Here is a 24,948-nt window from a genome sequence, read left to right as displayed (position 1 = left end):
CTTGAAATGCTGAACAGCCACGTCTTTGATGTCTTTAACAGTGGAGACAATAGAACCATCTTGGGCTGTAAGATGAACAATGGAGTTTGTATTGACTTTGGCCTTCAGAGATCGGTGAAAATAAGCAGTATTATAGTCCCCTAGATCAAGCCACTTGATTCTGGATTTCTGCTTCAAAAAGCTCTCTTCTTGAGCTAATAAGGAGGAGAGCTCAAGAGAGATAGCTTTTTCTTCTTCTGCTAGAGCACTATTACAATGATCTGCTTGCAGCCGTACCTGAATAGATCCAAGTCTGTCCTTACAGTCCAAAACCTGCTGGGATATGTTGCCAAAAGTGTTGGAATTCCAGTCCTTAAGGGCTGGCTTGACATTTTTGAGCTTTTTGGAAAAAGCAATGAGAGGGGAGGAGAAAGTATTAACAGGTTTTTCCCAAGCTTGAAGAACTGTGGATAGGAAAGTAGGGTGGGAGGCCCACATGTCAAAGAATTTAAAGGGTTTTGGGCCAAAGGAAGGAAAGGGTTGTATGGAAAGAGAAATGGGAGAGTGGTCTGAAATGTCTGGACTGTCAAAGTTGGCATGAGAAGAGGGAAAGGCTGAAAGCCATTCCTCATTGACCAAAACCCTGTTAAGCTTACAGGAGATCCTATTTGAACCTGTTCTTTTGTTGCACCAAGTTAGAGGAAACCCAGTCCATCTTAGGTTGTTAACCCCCATATCTTCAATACACTCATTGAAGGAGCTGATTGCTTCCAAATCCAGGTGATCACCTCCCATCTTTTCATAACTGAATCTAATCACATTAAAATCACCCCCAAGCCCCAGGGAAGATGATTAATCTGCCTAGCAAGGCAAACAAGATCAGACCACAGGGGAAGTCTCGAAGCATGATAATTGAGAGCATAGACCATGGTGAAGAAAAAGGAAAAGTGACCCAGGCAGTCAGAGAAGGAGAGATGGACAAATTGGGAGGAAGAAGACAGGAGAGATAAAGAGATTTTTGAAGAGTCCCAAAGAATCCAGATTCTACCATTTGGGTGATGAGCATAATTAGAGAGTAAAGACCAGCCAGGAGCTAGAGAATGAAGGATTTTGGCATGGTTGGGCTCTTTGATATGAGTTTCAAGGAGGCAGCAGAAGTTGGCCTAAGACTGGCGCAGCTTGGAGCGAACAGTAGCTTGCTTAGAAGGGGAGTTCAAGCCCCTAGTGTTCCAAATGAAACCTTGGATCATTTGGAAAGGGGGGGAAGAGGCAACAATGGCTCACAGAGCCTGGACAGGACTGATCTCGAACGAGTTTCACTTCTATGGCGTCTCCGATAGGAGTGGCGGAGGTGGGAGGCAAGAGTGTGTAACAACACAAGGGGGCTTGGTGGAATGGAGGAATTGTCGGGTGAAGAAGACAAAGCAACAAATGGGCTGAGGTTTGCGGGTTGCAAAGAGACCCGCGAACCCGAGATAGAAGGGGGGAGGATCACTTAAGATTAAGGGGCGCAGCCGAGGGTCCAAGTGGTTCGAGCCCAAAGAGAGAATAGAACCAGGGGGGACCACAAGGGGATCAGAGTAGCCAGAATGAAGGGGGGCCACAAAGGGAGGGCAAAAAGTAGTCATTGATGACAGAGGCAAAGGAGCCTCACCAGAGCCAAGAGTCGAAGACGGAATCAAAGTGCCAGTCGCAGGAGAAGGATGATTCGCTAAGCCTGATGACAGCGGAACAGCTGCAGAGCCTGGAGAACTAGGGGAGCCAAGGAAGGAAGGTTCAGGGCCTTATTCCTGCGACATCCTCGATCTGCTCCTGGGCAAAACATCGAAAGGGATTTTTTCGGGGCACGAGATAGGACCAGAATCATCTGCTTTGTCGTCTTCAGTGGCAAGGACACTGAATCTGTTCAGGTCAGATGGAAAAGCTTGCTGGCTTGGTTGAAGCATCTGACCTTTCCCTTTCCGGCGAGAGTTCCGATGTCGAAGTCTGCTTCTAGTTCTTCCCCGGGAAGGTGATCTTGCTAACGGTCGGCTGGGAACTTTTCACCACTCCAGTGGCAGAGTGAAGAGTTTCAGACGCTGGAGTGCTTCCAGCATCGACAGAGGGAAGAGGGCCAGCCATCAATCCTTCGTCAGCAAAAGCAGGGGAGTTTGTTGCATCTACAGCAGCAGCATGGGCAATCTTTTCGCCTTCACCAGCATCAGGAGTTGGTTTGCAGAGGTGAGAGCCGTGGCCAAAGGTCTTGCAAACATCACAATGGGGGGACTTCCATTCATAATGGAGCTCTTGTTCAAAGGGAAAGTCTTCACCCTCCTTGACCGTAATAAAGGAAGGAAGGGGTTCATCGGCCGAGACCTCGTCGCATAGACGAGCGTAAGCAAGTCTGTCTTTTTTCTGGTTCTCACATCAGAGAAGCGAGGGGTGCCCAACATTGATCCAATCAAACTGAGGCCATCAGTGCACCAGTAGTGCAGGGGGAGACCCGGAAGAGTAACCCAGAGGGGGATGGAGGTAGGATCAACTCACCGGAGAAGGAGGTGACGGTGCCATTGCCTCAAGAAGAGAGGTTTCTTACCAACAAGCCAGGGTCCACACTCAAGGGCACGAGTCTTATCGGATTCAACAGAGAATTTGAAGATAAAAAAACCGTTATCCAGAAGAAAGGAGTCCATGGTGCCCTGTGGCCTCCATTGCTTAGAGAGGGACAGTTTCACAGTGTGGAAAGGGGGTCTGGAACCAAGGAAGTGGCCAACTAAGCAGTTCTCCCACAGCTTTGTTTCTGTGTCAAGAAGGTTAGGCGAGCAGAGGGCAACTTTGGAGGAGCCGACAGAGGCAGGAGTCACGAAGTGCAAAGGGAGGCCCTCAGGCAGAGAGCCAGCCACCGGAGTAACTAGAGAACTCCAAGTAGCAGGCAGAGGGGACAAGGGAGGAGCAGGGGGAAGGCAAGGAAGAAGAGAACGGCATTGGAGAGTGACGAGTCAAGACAACAGGACTGGCCGGAGCCGGAGAAGAGGACCCATCGAGGTTACATTTACTTCTCTATTTGATCACGGGATGTATGGGATGCTTGGGACCCCTAATTGTTGTTCTGGCCTTTCCCTGCTTTTTTGGCCCTGTTCTCTCCTGGACCGATGAAACTTAAATTTGATTGCAAATGAACATACTATGCTAATTTTAAACGGAATTGCATACTTATGCTGAACTTTGCTGATGTTATTGTTTTGGTGGATGAGACAAAAGCAGGGATTAACGCTAAGTTGGAGCTCTGGAGATCGGCCTTGGAGTGAAGATGTTTTAAGATAAGTGGAACAAAGATGGAGTATATGGTGTGTAACTTCAGTCACACTAAGACGGATAATGAAGTGATGAAGATTGAGTGGCAAGAGATACCGCAAAGTGATTATTTTAGATATCTAGGGTCAATTCTAAATAATAAAGAAATATAGAGGATGATGGTGCTCATAAAATTAAACTAGGATGGATGAAGTGGAGAGGTGCGTCTGAAGTGTTGTGTGATCGACGTATCCCTCTAAAGCTTAAATGAAAATGCTATAGAACAGTCGCTTGATTGGCTATGATGTATGGGGCAGAATGTTGAGCAGTTAGGAAGCGTCATATAGTTAAACTAGGTGTAATAGAGATGAGGATGTTGAGATGGATGTGCGGCAAAACTAGGAAGGATAAAGTAAGAATGAACATATCATAGCTGATTTGGGAGTTGCACCGATTCATGATAAGCTCCGTGAAAGTCGTTTGAGGTGGCATGCCTCTGTTCAACGGAGGCCTTGGGATGCACCAGTATTGAGTGATTTGCTTCAGATTGAAGGAACTAAAAGAGCTAGGGGCAGACCTAAATGACCCTAGGAGATGTAGTGAGGAAAGACTGCATAGTTTAGGCCTCGTCTCAAATATGACATTGAATAGAGCTGAGTGGAGGGCAAGGATCCATGTAGCCAACCCTATTTAGGTGGGATAAGGCTGTGTTGCTGTTGATGTCGTGCCCTTTTCTTTGTACTACTATTAATATTTTGCTTTGCAAGGATCCATGTAGCCGACCCCATTTGGTTGGGAAAAGGCTTGAGTTGTTGTTGTTGTAGGCATGATGGTGTGGATCCTGTTTGCCAGAAACCAGATCATAGCAACTTGAGTCCATGAAAGCCCAGGAGGCAGAGCTTCCAAAAGGCTAATTCCTTTTATTGGTTCCACTTTGAATTGAAGCTCTGAACACTGTTTGAAAAAACTTGATGTTTTGCTGGCAAGGGCAATGGCAGTGAAGCCTGCAGACACTGCCTTTCTTAAGTAATGTTTGCCTGGTGAGAGAATGAAAGGAGAAAAAAAGAAGAAAAAAATTGTAAAAGGTGAAATTTTTTCTCATAGTTGATAGTCATGGGGAGAAAAAAAATTTAAAAGAAAATTTGTTGCAAGAAAATTTGACTAATTTCGAAGAGTGGAATGAGAAGTTGAGAAGCCCAAGACAATTTAAAAAATCAATAATCTTCTTTTTTTTTCTTTTTTGCCAAACAACACCTCAATACTTTCCGTTTTGTCACAGATTCAGCCTGTTGACAGCCCTTGGTTGGACATGTCCTCGCCCCTCTCTCTAATATGGCATGCACTCCCGATATACAATCCTTTTGAGACCAAATAATTCAGAGTTAATTTTATCAAGGAATGCTGTCCAAACAAAAACTGAATTTGGATGGTACTTCTCTTGCCCAGACGGCATTAACTGGACAATTGGCTGGTTTCGTTTAAAAACATGCACCGTACTTAGACTTGCATCACACAGTAACGGTAAAAGAAGTTATTGATTGGGAAGATTCTAATGGAGGAATAGTATGAGAAAATTCAGAAGATCTTATTCTGTAGTGGAATACCTCTAAAACGAGGAGATTGTTGAGAAATCCAACCCAATCTTGAAGCTCCTGTTTCAAATTCTGACTTCGAATTGCGACTCACTAATAAAGACCAGGAGTCAAGATAGAATACAAAATTGGGGAGTACCAAATGGCCCTTCAGTTTACCCCGAATTATTATCTTGAATGTCAAAGTAAATGCAACTATTTGAACTCAATTGAAGCCTAAACTGCCTTTTGAACACTACGATCCCAAAATAGAATTGAAACCCATAGCTAATGATCTCGGAAAACTTAACCCAAGACAAATAAAAAAAAAGTAATTAAACCCTAACTATCCTCATACAGTCAGTGTAGGATGTTACTGCATCATTTATCTGGATGGATTTGGCTTTTGTATTTAGGATCGGAAAAAGTTCATTGAGTTTAGAGTATTCATAGAATTTGTTATATGCTATGCATTGTGGAGTGTAGAACAAAATTTTATGGTCCCATGGGGACCACCCTCCAGTCTGATGTGTTGGTATATTGTACTTGTGCTTTCTCATGTATCTGTTTTCGGTTGTCCAGGTGAAGGATCGGCACAATGGAAATCTCTTGATGGATGAGGAAGGTCATATTATACATATAGATTTTGGCTTTATGCTATCTAATTCACCAGGGGGTGTAAACTTTGAGAGTGCACCATTTAAGTTAACTCGTGAACTTCTTGAGGTTAGAATTCATCCTAAGCTATATTAACTTTTCCCTCCTTTTTTGAGGGGTGGGGGGAATCTGAGCTATACTAACTTTTGCTGTTTTTCACCAAGTCATTGATGATTGTAGTACTTACTGAACATCTGATGGTCTGATTATACTTCCTTTTCCGAATGGGTGTTTCATAGGTTGTCATCATTGATTGGTTAAAACATTGTGCTTTTGCTAGGTGATGGATTCTGATGCTGAGGGAGTTCCAAGCGAGTTCTTTGACTATTTTAAAGTATTAACTCACCTGTTCTTTTATATTATTTGATTGTTTACACTGCCCATATTTTGTTGTTCCTTTTCTATATTCATGGCTAAATTTGGAACATGGTTTTTATTCCTATGCCCTCAGGTTTTATGCATACAAGGTTTCCTTACATGCCGTAAGCATGCGGAGCGCATCATACTTCTGGTTGAAATGTTGCAGGTAATAGAAATGCTAGCATTTCAATGGGTTGTAATTCCCTTTGAATGACTATTTATTTACAGCCTATAGATTAAACCCATCGTATCCATTTGATGTATGCTGAGTGGGTAGTTACAGATGGAGAGTTGTTAGAAAAAAAAAAGGGGGGGGGGGGGAAGAGAAAGAGAGAGGATCTATGAAGAACTGGAGATAAATCTATGGGGTGTGAGATGATGGTGGATCCAGCTATGTTTGACCAATGTCGTATTATGGATTATCAGAGAAAGTTTTGCTTATCCCCACCTACTATGCCACCCATAAGATGATCAGAAAAGTCTTCCTATCCTCCTAATACTTCACATCCGTGCGATTTTAAGGATCTAAATATCAATTATTCCTTTTCCTCAATGGATGGAAATGCTAATACCATAAAATATCCATGCTGTCAGTGAAGCATAGTTGTAGTAGTAATCTTTTTATTAGGGGGGATGGTAGGGGATTGTATTGAAATCTCCTTCGTAAATAGTGAGCTGCATCTAATCGAGCAGGGGATATGAAAGAAACAAAAATAGATAAATGGGGGGGGGGGGGAGAGAAAGGGGCTGGGAAAGCTTAAATGGTAGAGAAATTGTGAAAATGAAGATGATATAGTATTAATTCATGGAGTTGAGAGAGAAAGCAATTATCTTCCCTGAAGGTGAGCAGGTTTGTTGCCCTTCCCATTTACGTGGTGCTTATTAACTGCCTAGACTGTTTACCAAAAAAAAAAAAAAAATTAACTGCCTAAACTTGTTTGACAGGTCTTGTTGCCATTCTCATTTAAAGGCATAGATGGTTATAAAACCACGGTCAGCTACCTGTAAAATTTCGGGTTTGGTCAACAAGAGTTACATCTCCCAACCTGGACCTGCTTGGTTGATGTATAACTAGACTTCCTCTGTTGACAGAACCTCTTCACTGATATTTTTGAAATTTCAACAATGTATTATTAGTTATTTTCTGAATCTGGGGATTCTCTGTTGATATTCTTTCTCCACATCCCAGTCCCTGAGAAAAAACAGCAAAGTTTTGGTGAATTATAATGATGATTATTATTATTAGTATCAAAATGATTAAATGGTAACTCATACATTTGACTTATTTTAATATAAATTGAAGTTAATTGATGCTGATACAAATTCAGTACTTTTATGAATGGATATGTTCATATTCTGCCTAGCGTGCAATGAAAGTTTTACAAGCATAGTTGTCAAGGCGTCCAGGTGCCTTGCTCGCCTTGATTTTAGACCCTCTCCAATGCCTTGGGTCGCCTAGACGCCGTGACAACTATGTTTACAAGAACTCTTCTCTATACATGATATGGAACTAGACAGCCACTTGGTTGTTTAGTGGTTACTTTAAAGAGCAGGTAGCAACCAGTTTAATATGGCTTTGTGCATTTGTCGCATTGGTTTGGGGAATCACCAGAGCATTCCGTTGATCACATTGGACAGCACTGATGGCTTCTTATTCATCAGGAAAGGGGAAAATAAATAATTAACAAAAGATCCACCGATGGCTTCTTGGAGCAAACATTTTCTCAAGAAGAAATGCATTTCTTCAGGAATTAGTTGCCTTAGGCTTATTAGCATTTGCATATTAAAATTTCTTAATGCATTGCATCTATAACTGCCTCAGGCCAATTACTGGGCATTAACGGTAATGGGAGGAGTTACTTCAGTAAATGATTTTAGCATTCCATTATGATTGTACTAATTAATTTGTGATGTGCAAGAGGTTATTATACTCCATATGCGCATGCTCAACCTTTTCTTTAAAATGTTGGATTCAGGATTCTGGTTTCCCATGCTTTAAAGGCGGTCCACGGACAATACAGAACTTAAGAAAGAGATTCCATCTAAGTTTAACGGAAGAGGTCTGCTTCCTGCCTCTGATTGCTTTTTCTTCAAGGGAAGCGTTTTTAATGCTGATAAGATTCTAACAGTTATATATGTTGATTTTAACAGCAATGTGTGTCCTTGGTACTGTCCCTAATCAGTAGCAGCTTAGATGCATGGAGGACTCGGCAATATGATTATTATCAACGTGTTTTAAATGGGATATTGTGAGGTTATAACTGATTCTTGATTGCCCTTGCACCATACTCTCCTTGTACGAGCTACTCCTGTGGAGACTGAAGAACCATTTAAATCATTGCTGAATTTGTGTACCAGAGTGCTGATAAGCTTTAAAGGATTGCACCCTTTGAGCTAGCCTGAAAGTTTCTCAATGGAGAGGATATTAGTAGAACTCTCAGTTTGTGGTCTGTTCTTTTTGAAGTGAGAAAGGTATAATTGTATCGGCAGATACCAGTTGGAAGTTTACCCGACCAGGAACTGTGGGGTTATCTTTTTCTAGTGTTTCATGTGATATGGAAATCAAGTGGGCGCGCTGGTCCATTGGCATACTTGGGTTTGATATCTGGCACTTGCAACAAGATATACAAGCCTCAAATCCATTGTTGTTGTACAGAAGGTGGTTCCATTGGGGATAACTGACCCAGACTAGAAATGGTTACCTGCGAGGAGATATCCATGTCAACAGTTCAATTTGGCAGGGTGTCAGATTTTTATTGTTCATAGGAATGTTGTTTACTGAAGAGTCCAAGCTGGCAGAGGGATCCGAAGCAGCAAGATCTATACGAAGTTTGTACATCCTTTTTTTTTTCTGTGACGTGGATTGATTCTTTGACTGTACATGGAGATTCTGAGAGCAAAAGTTGGCCTGCTGTTTCTTTCTGGTCTACACTTGTTAAGGGCATGTGTGCTTGATCTGATCATTCAATATGATTAGGGAGAGTTTTTCGCATTTGTCTGAAGCTGATTGGAAATGGCCTCCAGTGCATGTACAATATTTTTTTGTTCTCAGTTTATTGTACAAGGTAATTTGTTCATTTTCTATTCAACATGTATGAGTTCTTGAAAGTTTGGAGTGATTGATATTATACTTGGGTATCTCTCAAGAATGGGAAAAAAAAATAGATTAAGTACACATTGCAATAGGTCAGATCTCTTTTCTCTTAAATTTGTAATATTTTGGCAAACTGAAAGATTCTTACGTGTTGAGGGCATGCATGGCATAAAAATCAACCACGGGCATTTTAATTTTAAATCAACATGAGAGGATTTAAAATTGAAAAATAATATCCCGTTTAAGCATTCCTATCCTGCACTATTAATTCTTCATATGGGAGGATTTTAAGATCCTTTTCATTTAATTTAAAATTGCGTAAGAGAGTTCAGGAATTTAGGAAGTTGGCTGCTTTGCTCTCGATAATTTGGGAGTGAAATCAACTCCAGTAGAGTTTAGACAGCCATTTTACCTCTGGGACTTCTGCTCGTGTGAGGACATTGGGATAGCTTAAAAGAGTCTAGATCAGTCCCCTCCCCCTCCGGTGCGTGAAGTTAGCGGGTTGTCGAGCATGTGACAAACTCACACCATCCATTTCAAATGGGATTTGTCCCGTGGACATACGATCAATCCAACCCGTAGGATTTCCTCTTCCCATTATCACTTTTGTAGGTTTCCCGGTAATAGGGAGATCTGTGAGAACTCTTACCCATATCGTACCATTTCTTCAGGATTGTCTGCTCATAGCACGATGGAATTGTCCGATTGTAGCCCGACGCGCTGCTTCAATGGCTCGATATGAAAGACGACCAGCTCTACAACTTTGAGTTTCATATCTTCCAAAACCAAGTTGTGTACTGTCCGGTTTGCGAGCCCTAGTACGTCTGCCCTTACGATATTTTCACGTACAGTTTTTGTGACAATACATGTCCTTTTGCTTCCATAAATACCTTTCCATGCAAAGAGGTGAATCATCTGTGCATGGTCATATTTTTGTGCATATTAGGAGTTAGAATCCTCCGTATCACTCATCTCTTGTATCCTCTTAGTATTGGCGCACTTTTCTGACCATGTTGAAGGCTCGGGAATTCATTGATAGTTTTGTTGCCAGGTGGGGTGGGGGTATTCCTTTTTTCGGTATGAACTGTTTGTGCTAGTCCTCTGGATCATAGAGTTGATTTATTAATTGTGCTAGTCCTCTGGATCATAGAGTTGATTTATTAATACGAGCTGTGCTATTCCTTTGTAAATCACAAAGTTGATTTATTAACACGAGATAAACTGTGCTATTCCTTTTTAAGAGTTGATTTATTAACGCGAGATGAGTCGTGTTATTCCTCTTAAAGAATTGATTTATTGACACGAGGCCAGGCTAACTTCTTCTATACAGTGCACTTCTAATATTTCACATTAATATTGACTAAGATTTAATCAAACAGTAAAACGTTGTATGCATATTTGTACACTGTTAGTGAAGCACATAAGCACTTGATTGTATTGTAACATGTTTTAGCTCACTGAGCTATTGGCTCATTCCTATTATAAATATTCTTTTCAGATGATGAGTTCAAAGGAGAGGTGTGTACAGCTCCAGACTCTTTGGATTGTGAGTGTAAATGGTACACCTACCTAGGGAGCAAGATTGAGAGAAGTGTTTGTGAATAGTAGGCGTTATGATGTGAGAAAGACAAAGAACATGTTTTGCAATAAGGTTTAAATTCACAGAGCTTTGAAATACTAATTCAATTGCCACCAATGTTATATACGTGTCATGTATTAGTCTTAATCCCAACTCCAGTAGTGTTATGTTTTTCGTTGTGTATGTATGAATTCTATGGAAGTTAGGTTATTTATACAAATTTGAAGGTGATGTTTGACCAATGCCCGTGAGGGGCAGTCTTTTTACCCTGTCTGGGTTTGGGGTCATTAGAGAGAGAGAGAGAGAGAGAGAGAGAGAGAGAGAGAAAGAGAGAGTTACAAGGGTACACTACTGATAAACCTAAAATCACACTAACCAACCAAGGGCTGCCACGTGTCCTGGCCCATGAAGGTGGGCCGTCCCAGGCCCAGTGGAGAACCAACCCCAAACGGGAACCACAAGCACGACCATGGATGCGGACCCAGGAGCGACCATGGGCACAGACCAAGCGCGGACCACCCAGGCGTAGGCCATCTAGGCGCGGACCACCCAAGTACGGACTACCTAGGCGCGGACCCCCTACGGGCACGGACTCCCTACGGGCGCGGACCCCTATGGGCACGGCCTGCCTACGGGCGCAGACCCTCTACGGGCACGGACCACAGAAGGGCGTGGACCTCAGACGGGCACGGACCCGAACGCGCACCTCGGGTACAGAGCGGACCTCGGACGTAGACCCTGATCTAAGACCAGGCTACTACCACCGCCATCAACAAGACATTCACCATCTCAAGGACTCTAGGCCACTGCCTACCAGTCACGTAGTCCCTAACAGACTCAAACACCAGGGACCTTATCCAACACGCGCAAGCGTCTATCTACTAAGGACATCAACCCTACCAGGACACTACCTCCCGTAGGGAGACAACCAACCAAGGAAGAACCCTGTTGCCCAGGGACTCTATAAAGTCTGAAGATTACTCGACATCAACCGGGACTCTCCACATCGCCACACTCTACTATAAAAGGGAAGGTACTCTACTCCATCATCTCATCTTGGATTCTATCATTCATCTGTTTGTTTAGAGAGATCTAACTTAGGCATCGGAGAGTCTTAGGCCGGAACCACACCGGTTTTCCTTTGTCACCCAGGTCCTTTTGCAAGTTACGACACTCGAAGGGACCCTCGGACAATTTCTTGACGCAACAGCTACAATCCACTGGAGTGTCGGAGATTGAAACAAAAAAACAAGAGAGTTACAAGGGTACGCTACAATCCACTGGAGAGTCACAGATTGAAACAAAAAAACACCGCTGCAACCACATGTACTCGCCACTGCAATCAAATACTAGAGACTGGAACGGAAAACAAAATCTAGATTGCAAAATAGACGGACGTCGCCGCTGAAACCGTTACCGAAAAGGAAGAATGAAATCGGGAATAACAGGGGGAGTGAAGGATTTAGGGTCTTAGGGTTTCAAACCAGAAACATGGGGAAAAGGGTGTAAGGTAAATCGGGACTTTTGGTTACACTTTTGATTTTGTTTTTCGCTTTTTTTTTTTTTTTTTTGGAGGAGGGGTGCGGGGGGGGGGGGCGGGGAAGGGAAAATATTTTCTATCCAATGAGTGCTAGTGTAGGTGACCTTCTTCCCATGTGTCTCTATTCCTCTCCTTCGTGGGAGTGCTGGCGTAGGCCAAGCTCCCGGATAGAGTTATTTTTCTCTTAATTTTTTAGTCAAACCTCAAGTGCACACGTCTGCATTCCGCTATGGTGCCATCGCACCAAACCATTAAAAGGATTAAACGGCGAGCTTCTCCTTCCACTCAGAGTCTTACGAAGGAGAGATGATTTCCCCCAAAATTAGTAAACAACCTTCTCTTTTTGATTTCATCTATCCTTCAAAAGCTCCGGTGAGGCAGTTACCTTCCCCGTCTTATCCACGTCAACGACATGCTATCAGAAGAAATATAGGGTTTAAAGGCCTTAAACTTCTAGCAAAATTCCAGAAGCTCAATGGAGTCTGTAGAGCTTCAAGTTCGAGCTCGGAATCTGCTGTTGTTTCAAATGACGTGGAAGAAGATGAAGCGTCTGTTCAGCTTTTCGAGGTGTGCGAACCGACCTTCCATCATTTCAAAATTTTAACTGAATGACATCTGTGTATGGATGGTGTACTTGGATTCCAATCACTGGCTCTTCATTAGTTTTTTGTTTTGTTTTTTCAAAATTTTCCCCAGTGGAGACTTGTTTTCTTTGCTTCCGAATCATGCTTTGCGTCGAAGTTATTGCTTAACATTGTAATGATCAAAAGTTCTGTCGATACATAGACCAACTCTCACGATATTTACAATTTTACATGCCTAGTATTTGGAATACATTTACTTGTCATCTGGGTTTTTACGTTTGATTCGAGAAAAAAGTGCCCCCCCCCCTCCCCCTCTTTATATGTTTACTGGAGTCGAATTAGATGAGCTAAGAAGATTTTCAATGCTTCTTCTGTGCAATTTTTCTTGAAAGATTTTGATTAGTCCCTATATAACGAACTCACTGGCGCTCCACCTTTCTGTTGGCTCATAGTGAGGCTTAGGATGGTCTCTTTGCAATTGGTTTTTGCAAGGTTCCATGCAAACATGGACTAAAGTTCTTTTTAGTAGTTTGATTGCATATTTTCCCACAAACTTAACCCTATACGGATGGGTTTTCAGAAATTGAAAAATGCTGAGAGAGAACGAATAAATAAGTTGGAACAACTGGAAAATAAAGCCAATATGCAGCTTGAGAGGCAGCTTGTCATGGCTTCATGTTGGAGTAGGACATTATTAACGATGCAAGGGAAGTTGAAGGGTACAGAATGGGAGCCTGAGAACTCGCACAAGATAGACTATAGTGAGTTTTGGAGACTTCTAAACTCCAGTAATGTCCAGTTTATGGAGTATTCAAACTATGGTCAGACAATATCTGGTATGTATTTTTTTTTCTCTGGATTTTTAGTGCTTATTTATCCATTCAGGATTTTGTTTCTCATGCTTGGTGTTTATAAGTGTACATTTATTGAGTGATGATGAAATGTAGTTTCTGGACAGCAGAATTCCTAAGGTACTTTTATCGTAGCTTGGAGCATCTGCTTGGTGTATTGTGAAAACTCACTATCAGACAGTTTAAGATCCAGGTTCTATGTATACTTTGGCAGTTTAGCCTTCAGAAGGACATCTTGTTTGAGTTTCAAATTGAATTCTTCTTGACTGTTGAATTTTCAATTATGGGGTACAAAATAAGGGGGAGGGGGGAGAGGGGAGAGGGGAGAACTTTCAATTATTTCTATGTAAAATAACTAAAATTGACTGAGGAAAAAGCTGTGGCGACAAGGTCTTTGATTTATTTCCTTATAATGTCAGAGACGTAGTTAGAAATTTTGAAGCTCTAAATTTGCACCGCTGGAGTCATTTTTAGCCCCCAGTGAAAGTATAAGCTCTTTAAACTGGGAAGAGTAAACGATGTAATTGTGCACCTGGTCCTCTGAATTGTTCTGTACGAGTTCCAAGGTGCTACACCTGAATTTCAAATAAATTACAAAATAACACAACGTAAGTCGTATGCAACACATCATTTAATGGAAATATAACATAAACAAATTAAATTTTTAGCAGATATCAATATAACTCGACTAAAACTGCATGATTTTAGACAAAAAAAAGCAGCACAATTCAACATAAACAACCCATAATCTAATGATAGAGTTCATAACAGCTACAACATAAAGGATGAACTGCAACCTAGTTTACCAGCAGTAGGTAGCAAAACATCATTGATAGAAACTCAAAGTTGGCGGAGCAAGATAGGTAGCTTAGTTTGACCTAATTCCACCGAAGCTGCACCATTTATCATAAGAGAGAGCCTAATTCCACTAAATCTACATATTGTATGAAATTTTCTATACCTAGGTTTGTGCAAGTAACAAAATATTGCAACCAGTAACAGCATTTTTGAGATAAGTAACATGTTCTTCTGACAAAAGCCAATAAAATTGGTAGTGCTTTTGTTGTATTGGACTGAGACAAAGAAAAAAAATTTACTCACGGCGAAAAGTTATGTACATGTCCTTGTACTTACATGACTGTCCAGCCATCAGATAGACATAAAGTGACCTTGTGTAATACCATTTCTACCCCCTTACTGAATGAAGGGCGAGCATGTACATGCACAACTGTGGTTGAAAGCCCTTTAATTATGTTGCTCTCCTGCCAAAATGGTCTTCCGTACGTAAACATGCACTAGTAGATCAGTAATGCAAGCAAGCTCCATTAGATATAGCAATATTTTAATATTTATATTGTATAAAAAATTCTGTGGCATGTCCTAAGCAAAAGAAGGAGCTCAAGTAATTATGTGGGTATAATTAAGGACATGTATGAGGGCGTGGTGACGAGTGTCCGAACTGCAGAGGGCCAAAGTAGTGAATTCCCAATTATAATTGGGTTACACCAAGGATCAGCTCTAAGCCCTTATTTGTTTGCACTCATCATGGATGATTTAACCAGACATATCCAAGATGAGGTTCCTTGGTGCATGCTATTCGCTGATGATATTGTTTTGATCGATGAGACAGTGGAAGGGATTAATGCAAAACTGGAGGTTTGGAGATCAAGCTTGGAATCAAGAGGTTTTAAGTTAAGCAGAACAAAGACAGAATAGATGATGTGTAACTTTAGTCAAAACAGGAGAGGTGATGAAGTGGTGAAACTTGATGAGTAGGAGATACCACAAAGTGAATGCTTTCGATACCTAGGGTCAATCATTAACAAAGAGGGGGATATAGAGGATGATGTGTCCCACATAATTAAAGTAGGGTGGATGAAGTGGAGAGGGGCATCGGGAGTGTTATGTGACAAACGCATGCCCGTTAAGCTTAAGGGGAAATTCTACAAGACAGTAATAAGACCAGCTATGACTTATGGGGCGGAATGTCGGGTAGTAAAGAAGAGTAATATAGACAAGATGAGTGTAGCGGAGATGAGGATGTTGAGGTGGATGTGCGGCAAGACTAGAAGAGATAGAGTAATGAATGATTGTATTAGAACCGATTTGGGAGTTGCATCAATACAGGACAAGCTCCGTGAGAGCCGATTGCGGTGGTATGGCCATGTCCAATGGAGACCCATGGATGCACCAGTAAGGAAGAGTGACCAGATCCAGCTTGACGGAGCTAAAAGAGGTAGGGGCAGACCTAAAATGACTATTGGAGAAGTGGTAAGAAAGGATATGCATGTGGTAGGGCTCAATCCTAGTATGACCGTAGATAGAGTTGTTTGGAGGACAAAGACCTGTGTAGCTGACCCCTTGTAGAGGATTGTTCCCAGGATGCTGCTTTGACTACTGCTTTGACGTATATCCTTACTTATTTTCTTCTAACTCCCTTTTATTCGTTTTATTTCTCTTACTTCCATTACTGTCATGGCATCTATCGGATCCATGTAGCCGACCCTATTTAGTTGGGATAAGGTTATGGTTGTTGTTGTATAAAAAATTCTATAAATGTTATGAAAGAGATTAGTTATTCATACAAGTATGTGTGTGTGTCACTAAGTTAGTTTTATTGTTTACGTATTATGTTTTAATGATTTAGATATATTTTTGCATCATAAAAAAATTCTGCATTATACTTTGAAAAGAGAACTAGAGAAGAAGGTGTGCCTCAATTTTCCGGTGTTGGAATATGTGTCCACACGTTTCAGAATTTGCATACAGGTGCAACTTTTATCTTGAATTGTCCGTGTAGCATAAGTAATTGATTTACATTCTTTATTTAATCCAAAAGTGAAGACAACTAGCAACAATAACTTGCATTACAAGATGACCTTTATAACTCCAAATCTAATGGTGTACTAAAAGCCTATAATGTGTTTGGTCTGAGGGCAAGGAATTGTGATAATGAAAATCCATAATTTATGCTGTGTGCATTTGCAACTCTATACCCAAAGAATTCAACATGAAATTGGGCTCTCATTTGAAGTTCTGACATATCCCACACCATTACCCATGTCATGTTTTGTCTGAAAGGGCACTTGGGATTACAATGAAGGATTCAGGATATTAATCAATAACTTAGTTGAGCTATTTTTCTGTTAAATGACTTCAATTAAATTGATATTTAATGCACAAAGCATGAGATTTATTTCGGATGGATCCTAAAAAAAAAAAGAAGAGTACTGGATAGCATGTTTTAAGTGTGGTTATGTTCTTTGAGAATCGATTGAGCCATGGTCTGTCTTCACACTACTGACTGACGTTATAGGGCACACTATTCACATTTGGAAGATATTATTGGAGTATACTGAAAATCAGTTCCCATAAATTATGATGTATTAACAGTTTTTCTGAAATACATTAGTGTAAATGCTTATTGACAGAGATTTTTATTTTTTTGATAGGGAAAATTACAACACTATTTATTGCAAACTTGGCACACATACCATTTTGTTGTGTTTCTTTCTTTACACATTTATTTACAACTCTTAATGAAAGATATCCCGTCCATCAGAGTAGAAGTTAAACAGAGTCTTATCCTCACCGTGTTCTATGTATAGAGATGAGAGTCCAGGGAGGATAATCATTTGTTTTGTAGCCAATTAAAATTTTTGCTTATGTATACTACTCTGGAAACTTGAGATGGGATTATGACATTTATTAGCAGTGTCGTCAAAATGGCCAGGTGACCCTAGGTTATGGGGGTTTCTGTAGCGTAGGTGTTGCTCAGTTGCTCATGTGCTTAACACTCCAAATTTTGGCCTAGTGCGCCCAGTCCTTTTCCTTAATATATAGAACACTGTCTATGCCTGTGAGCCTTAAAATTATTCCTCTGAATCTTTGCAAGTTTTTAACACGTTTGGTAATTGGTATCATGTAATTGAAGCATAGTTCGAGAACTCGTTTCGTTTCGGTATTTCGAGCTGACCGAAATACCCGAAATATTCGAAATTTCGGATATTTCGGTCGAAATTAATATTTCTTCTGGTATGTTTCGATAGGTCATTTCGGTGGGTTTTAGGCCAAGTTAAGGCCTGAAACTTCATGGAAACCCTATTTTAGGCTATATAAACACATTTAAATGTTCAAATTGCAAAAATAGTCACCCAAAATGGTGTTTTGGATGTGCACCATTGATTGGCAACGTACGGTCAAACCCTAATGTATAAGTGTATAACTTAGTTAATTACACATTTACACATACACATTGTACATTAAACAAGTAAATTGACTTGGAACTAAGTTGGAAACATAATGACTCATAAGTTAAGTCATAAATCATAATATTAAGTACATAAGACATCAAGTCAATAACAAGTTAACAAATAACAACTTAAGAGTTAAGATTTAAGAAGATGATATCAAACATTCCAAATCACAATATGTCAATATCCCCAATTGTCCCCTACAAGGCTACAAGTCAAGTAGTCAACTAGTCATCATTCATCTCAAATGTTTACAAATTTGCTAATAATAACTACTCCGCCGTCCAGGATCAACCCCACTCATGGTCCGCTGGAGCCGACGTGTATTGCTCTCCGACTGTAGGACAAATGCATGCCACATCATAGTCTGGGAGAAGAAGCGAGTGTAGTTATCCACAGTGGCCATGTAAACTGCATCATCAACATGCTGAAGGTAACCTATCCTAGGATATAGGTCACCAAATTGTGAAGAAGTACTACGCACTGATCCACTATGATATGAGTCATATGACGGCTCTGGGAGCATGTACGGTTTGTACGGCTACGGCTGGTGGGTTGGGTAGCCAGTGTAGGAAAAGAAGTCATGCACAAAAGGCGATCCACTATATCCTTGTGAGTGGGAGTCATACTCAATACTGGGAATGGATGGAGAAGATATAGGCTGCTGCCCCCAAGGGTACTGCCCAGAATGTCCTTCGCCACATGGATGTGAATGAGATGAACCATGCTCTGATTGTGCTGGAGATGGACTGCTGTCTACATGAAAAGATGGGGCACGGAAATGCCCACTTGATCTACTGTCTCTATCGCCAATACTCAGTCCACCAACAGAGCTAGATAGGGCATCAATGTCCATAAGCTCAGCCTGCCTACTAGTACCACTACCACGACCACCAGGACGGGACTGGCCACGCTGCTTTCTCGAGTAGGTCGAGGTGGACGATGTGGGCCGTGTGGGGCGGTGGGGGCACGGATTGCCTCTTCTTGCTCTTGTACCACAAACGGGACTCGAGTTCCCTCATATGCTTGACCACCATCACCATCATCATCACGTCCATCATTACCTTCATCATCACCTCCATCATCACCATCTCCACCAGGACCACCACTACCATCTCCACCATCACCATCTCCACCACCACCATCTCCACCAGATGACATAGACCAATCTTCATCCTCCTCATCAACACCACCAAAGATCGGAATGGTATGGGTGACGCGTCCGTGCATGTACCTCACCCTCTCTGCACCATGAAGTCATCCACATCGCCTTCTATGTGTTCAGCTATCATGGGGTCGGAGTCTACCTCCAGGCTGATCTAACACTGGCTCACCTCTATCCCTCACCCAATCAACAATAGGATCTTCATCATCTGACTCCACCTGGAAAATGTCGGCGAGATTGATATTTTCCCTGATACCCTCTTGTCCCATGCGTATGTGTTGCATCTTCAACCTCAAATTATAATGCACATACACTAAGTCAGAGAGACGTTCAGAACCCAATCTATTTCTCCTCTTGGAGTGGATGAGAGAAAATGTACTCCAATTCCGTTCACGACCGATGTCTTGAACATGTCCGGGAGAGAACCTTGATTGCTATTTTTCTTAAATTGTTTGCCGAACCCCCATACAACACCCACCATTCAGCTGCATTACAACAAAAGAAACATGTCACCTTCATTTCAAAAGAATAAGATATTGAATTGAGTAATGACTAATGAAGTAATGACTAATGAGTACCGGCATCACCGCGTGTCCGCCTTCATGGTCGACTTTGGTTCCAAAACTTCCCAATGCATTCCTAAAAGTCTTCAACTATAATCATTTGGAAAATATTTAAAATTAGTAATGACTCGTTACTATTTAGTATTGAATTGAGTAATTCCAAATGAATTATAACTTATAAGACTCACCTCATTGTTGCATATCGCCTGTAATTTACTATTCGGCTCCAACTTGGCAACTACTTCTTTGACTGCGTCAATAAGACTATTATTTAACCCAAGCCTATGACTGTATTGGTACTTGGGGTTTAAATAATATGTTGAAATTGACATTACATATTGACTAGTTAGTAATATATCCTTCAAATTAACTTTAAAAGATGTAATTGCATAAAAAACAAAGAGTGTACACTCACCAACCTTATGCAGTGGATGCATAAGTTGATTTTCCCAGCGCTCCTTGATAATTTTGAGAAAGTGTTTGCTACCTCGTGGATTTGCATTGTAAACACCTTATTTCATCAAGTCTATGGCAGCATATAGATGTGGCATGGTTGGTCCCTTGATAGCAGAATCAACTATATGCAAAACCTTGACCACTGGGTCCAGAAGTTGTACCACTTTATGCAACTTAGACCAAAAGTCATCTGATGAAATTGTAGCTTGTGCTTCCCTACCACCATGGGTATTGGACCCATTCCAATTGAACCAGGTCTTGAGGAAGCAAACATTGATCTCGATCGACTTCTTGGTTTCTATACTCTTGAGTGCAATGTAGTTGGTGGCGAATCTAGTTATGCCTGGCCTCACTAAGTCACCCCCACACTTCTCCCTCAAGAGGTTTAGTGCAAACCCATGGTTGTAGACAAAGTTGGTCATTTGCCTTGCCTTTTCCACGACATGTTGTACCAATTTGATCTTTCCCATGTCCTTCAACATGAGGTCTATACAATGGGCAGCACATGGAGTCCAAAACAACCGGGACTTATTGTTTTGCATCAACCTCTCACCGGCACTCTTGTAGTTGCTTCCGTTGCCCGTTACAATTTGTACAACGTTCCCCATTCCTACATCTTCTACCACTTCCTTCAGCAATTTGTAGATATACTTTGCATCCTTTTTCTCCTTGGATGCATCAACAGACTTCAGAAAGACTGTCCTCCCATCACAATACACCATAAAGTTGATGATGGACTTTCTTGTAGGACCAGTCCAACCATCACACATTATGATCACCACATAGTTCTCCCACAGCCCTCTCATTTCATTGATGTAGTCTTCAAGCTCTCTCTTCTGTTGGGGCAAATACACATTCATAATCTCATATGGGGTGGGCCCCTTATACCTGGGCCAGCCTCAAGAATGGAATCTATCATAGTCCGATAAAAGGGGCCTTGTCTTTGTGTTTCTTGGGATGGTATGGTATAACATCCACTTAGCTATAGATTACTTCACCATCCCCTTCAGATTTTTCCATGCTCCCTTGATTTTTGGTTCTTTGTTGCCTTTCTTTCTATAAACACCAGGTGCTTGGTGAAGTCTTTGGGTCATCTTGTGGTGGTGGAGGCGGAGGGGAGCTGCCTCGTACTCTGTGATCTCCTAAAGGGATTAGGCAACCCACCTCCTCCACTTGTACTGCTCCTCCACTACCACTAGCACCGACTCTAGAGGTACTAGCTCCTCCACTACCACCTACTCTCTGTCTCTCGACTCTCTCCTGACCCTCATGATAACTGGCTCTGCTCATCATCTGTGCTCGTCTCCAATCCCTAGCCTCTTGCTTAGTCTCTATATCATCAGGAACATAGACATCATCACTGTCATCATCATCATCATCACGATGGCTTGATTGGCCTCCCGCTGTACACCTCACTGCTTCCTCAAGATCTACTTTTGCCTTCTCCCTCTGAGCCTTCCTCTTACTCCCTCCCTTCATGTAATCAATGACAGCCCTAGATACCTCCACAAGGACCATATGACATGCGAGCACTTCAGGAGAATTCCCAGCTAGATGTTGTTTGAGTCTAGTGGCACCACCTCCCAAAAACTGCATGTGACAATAGTTGCATTGGGATTTTCTTTTATCCCCATCAATTGGAGGGCCATGCAACCATGCAATGTCACCCCTAGTGCGCCTGGGTGTGCTCCCCTCCTCCTGGGTTTGGGCCGGCTGCCTCGCCCCTCTTGCCTCTGGCTTTGTCGTTTACCATGGTTCGTCATAATCGGACTAGTTTCTTGTTGCATGAATAAAAGACAATTCATTAATCACTGAAGCACATCAATTCTTTTAGTTTAAAATTTTAAATGTTTAAGAATTAAGATTTAAGAGCACTAACACAAGTATATAAGTATATAACTATTTAGTATTTTTCCCCTAACCCTCATATTTTTCTCATATTTAAAAATAATTTTTAAAACTATTTTTCAAATAAATATTGGCCTAGCACAACAAAATCGAAAAGATATGTAAATGGGCAGCAAATAAGAAGTATGCACAATTTACTTTTATATTTTTCAGTAATTTTAAAACAAAAACCTCATATTATTTCTTATTTTTTGCTATTTTTTTGAATTTTTTAAATATTTTTTATAATTTTCAAAAATTAAAATAATTAATTATTGGCAGAAAAATATTTTTGACACCATGAGGCCATAGATCGGCCAATGGTGTCTTACATATATTTAATTCATCACCATACAATATACATAACCCCTATTATTTTTTGATTTTTGTTGTAAATAAATCCAATTTTTGAAGTAGAAAAATAAATAAATAATATATATACCAAAAAATAATTTCGACACCGTGAAGTCGTAGATCGGCTTCCGGTGTCTAACATATATTTATTTCATCACAAACAAACATGTTGATCAAGCATTTCCCTAAAAAAAATCAATTTTGAGAATATGGTTTTACCTAAAATAGTGGAAAGGCTTCACAGATGTGCTAAGAAGTTTGTTCTCCAAGTGATTCCGGCGTAGATGTGGCAAGGATTCAAGTGGGAAGTGGAAGATTGAAGAAGAAATAAGCAAAAACCTTCAAAAATCAAGCAAAAGAGGAAAAATGCTCTGTTTCTCAGTCTCGGTCGAAATTTCGACCGAGACTATCGAAACATGGTATTTTATATAAAGCATTTTCTCGAGATTTTTGAAATCAAAATCTCGAAATCTCGAGAATTTCGATCGAAATTTAGTATTTTTTTTATTCGAGGGGTCATTTCGTTTCGAGGGGGTCGAAATTCTCGAAATCTCGATCGAGATTTCGCGAGATTTTGAACTATGCCCGGCTAGGACCCTGCATAGGCTGGACTGGCACTGTGTAATGGAACTTTTATACCAAGGTGTTTCTGTCCTTTATTTTTTGGGTGCTGGACCTAGAGATTTCTGTCATTTATTATATATGGCAGTTTGATATGCGTCTATATGTTCACTGGAGCACCTTCGATTACTTAACTACCATTTTCCCTCTCTTCCTATGCTATGGTTGTTTAAATTGTGCTACTTACATGTCTAGCAGATACTTATATTCCTTTTTGACGTCACAGTTATCCTGTGTATTTGGCTTATACTATGTATTTGGATCATAGTTTTTGTGACAATATGTTGGAGCATGATCAAATGATTTTATTTTTACATAAGACTTTTTGTATTAGGTAGAACACAAAACCAGCTGTCCAACAAATCCAAGATTGCTTAAATCTGATTTATATTGAAGAAGTTATGGTGTGCGCGAATGCTGTCAAAATCGTTCTGAATGAAAATATTTTTTTAAATATCAAAACAAATGAATATTTTACCGCACTTTGGGTTTTTAGCAACGTTTTAATATATTAAGATTTATGGAATTTTTAGATTTGAGAAAAAACTCAGCATTAGAAAGTTGAAAATTTCATCTACTGCCAAAAATCTAGTTTTTGTTCTTGAACTGGGGGGTAACTTTTTTTCCTTTTGGAATTTGATTTTTTAACTATTTTTATTGGATTCAAATAGGGGGGTATTTGCTTATTTATGAATAATATCTTAAGTAAAAAACATTTACTTATATGGTATTTGGCATAAATAAGTGCCAGAACTTGGTCTGATACCAATTAAACAGTGCAAGGCGCCCTGCACTATGACAGTAGTCGCCTAGGCCCCTAGAGATCCGCCTAGATGCCTAGGCGGCGCCTTGACAACTATGGGTATACCTAGACGATACCAATTAAACCAGTGCAAGGCGCCCTGCACTATGGCGGCAGTCGCCTAGGCCCCTAGAGATCCGCTTGGACGCCTAGGCGACGCCTTGACAACTATGGGTATACCTATTCTCACATTTGGTTTACACTGTTCTTAGAAAATATGATCTTATCAATACGTAATTAACCTGCTCTCGATTTAGAGAAATGTTCTTGTTCTCTAAGAAATTTGATTGATCAAATGATTTTATTTTTACATGAGACTTTTTGTATTAGGTAGAGCACAAAACCAGCTTTCTAACAAATCCAAGGTTGCTTAAATCTGATTTATATTGAAGGAGTTATGTTCCGGTCAAACCTTACTTGGTGCATGCGAATGCTGTCAAAATCGCTCTGAATGAAAATATTTTTTTAGATGTCAAAATAAATGAATATTTTATCGCACTTTTGGTTTTTAGCAATGTTTTACCATATTAAGATTTATGGAATTTTTAGATTTGAGAAAAACCCCAGTATTAGAAAGTTGAAAATTTCATCTACCACTAAAAATCCAGTTTTTCTTTTTGAACTAGGGGGGTTGATTTTTTTTTTTTATCTTTTTGGAATTTTATTTTTTAACTATTTTTGTTGGATTCAAATAGGAGGGTATTTGCTTATTTATGAATAATATCTTAAGTAAATGAAATAACAAATATAAAAACAAATGAAACCTGATCCAACACCAATTAAACCAGTTCTAGGCGGCAGCTGCCTAGGCACCTAGAAAAACGCCGCCTAGCCCCTAGGCGATGCCTTGACAACTATGATTGAGGTCAAACTGTCAAAGTAGGGTTCAAATATCACACCCCTTTAACAGGATCTCAAGGAACCATAAAACCAGAAATTAGGTTATGTATAAAACTCAAAGTCAACCGTTATGGATGGGGTTCAAATTCTGATCAAAGTTAGTAGGCTACTAGTATGATAAAACCCCAAAGTGCTTTAATGATCCAAGGGTTATATTTAGGAGTTAGGACAGAATTCAAAAGAACAGTAACTGAAACTCAAAACCCAGATTTAGGGAGATTTCGTGCCACAGCAGGTCAGAGGCTCTGATCAGCCTCAAACCTAGGTCGAAGGACCTTACTGTATGGTCCTTTATTGCCCCAAAATATGAGAGGAATCTGATGGACAGATTCCCTATTATAGAAAATTTCGATTCTGTCAAAAGAGCCCTAAAACAGGGCAGCTGCTAGATACCTTTTTGATAAAAGAAACCCCAAAAATTCAATGATGCAGGAGAGAAACCTTCAAGGAACCAATGCC

The 24,948-nt window shown here is 40.7% G+C and overlaps 2 protein-coding genes across 8 annotated transcripts in view; both read left to right on the top strand.

Annotated features, from left to right (window-relative positions):
• The window catches only part of LOC122667611 (phosphatidylinositol 4-kinase beta 2-like), a 44,122-nt gene extending 35,288 nt beyond the window's left edge, over positions 1-8,834 (top strand). For 3 of the 4 annotated variants that reach the window (XM_043863953.1, XM_043863955.1, XM_043863952.1), the window contains 5 exons: positions 5,406-5,549; positions 5,761-5,814; positions 5,932-6,006; positions 7,817-7,900; positions 7,992-8,834. In XM_043863953.1, the coding sequence (XP_043719888.1) occupies positions 5,406-5,549; positions 5,761-5,814; positions 5,932-6,006; positions 7,817-7,900; positions 7,992-8,093 (459 nt within the window). In that variant the 3' untranslated portion in view covers positions 8,094-8,834. The remainder of the gene's footprint in view (positions 1-5,405; positions 5,550-5,760; positions 5,815-5,931; positions 6,007-7,816; positions 7,901-7,991) is intronic. The other variant, XM_043863954.1, reaches the window with a different exon arrangement.
• A 3,464-nt stretch (positions 8,835-12,298) lies between these two features.
• The window catches only part of LOC122666727 (probable inactive ATP-dependent zinc metalloprotease FTSHI 4, chloroplastic), a 47,631-nt gene continuing 34,981 nt past the window's right edge, over positions 12,299-24,948 (top strand). For 3 of the 4 annotated variants that reach the window (XM_043862785.1, XM_043862787.1, XM_043862788.1), the window contains exons 1-2: positions 12,299-12,620; positions 13,218-13,473. In XM_043862785.1, coding sequence (XP_043718720.1) covers positions 12,360-12,620; positions 13,218-13,473 — 517 coding nt within the window. In that variant the 5' untranslated portion in view covers positions 12,299-12,359. The remainder of the gene's footprint in view (positions 12,621-13,217; positions 13,474-24,948) is intronic. The other variant, XM_043862786.1, reaches the window with a different exon arrangement.

Source organism: Telopea speciosissima, chromosome 7, assembly GCF_018873765.1.
Source record: "Telopea speciosissima isolate NSW1024214 ecotype Mountain lineage chromosome 7, Tspe_v1, whole genome shotgun sequence".
Lineage (NCBI taxonomy): Eukaryota > Viridiplantae > Streptophyta > Magnoliopsida > Proteales > Proteaceae > Telopea > Telopea speciosissima.
Note: the sequence above shows the minus strand (reverse complement) of the source record. Positions and strands in the feature narration are given on the sequence as shown.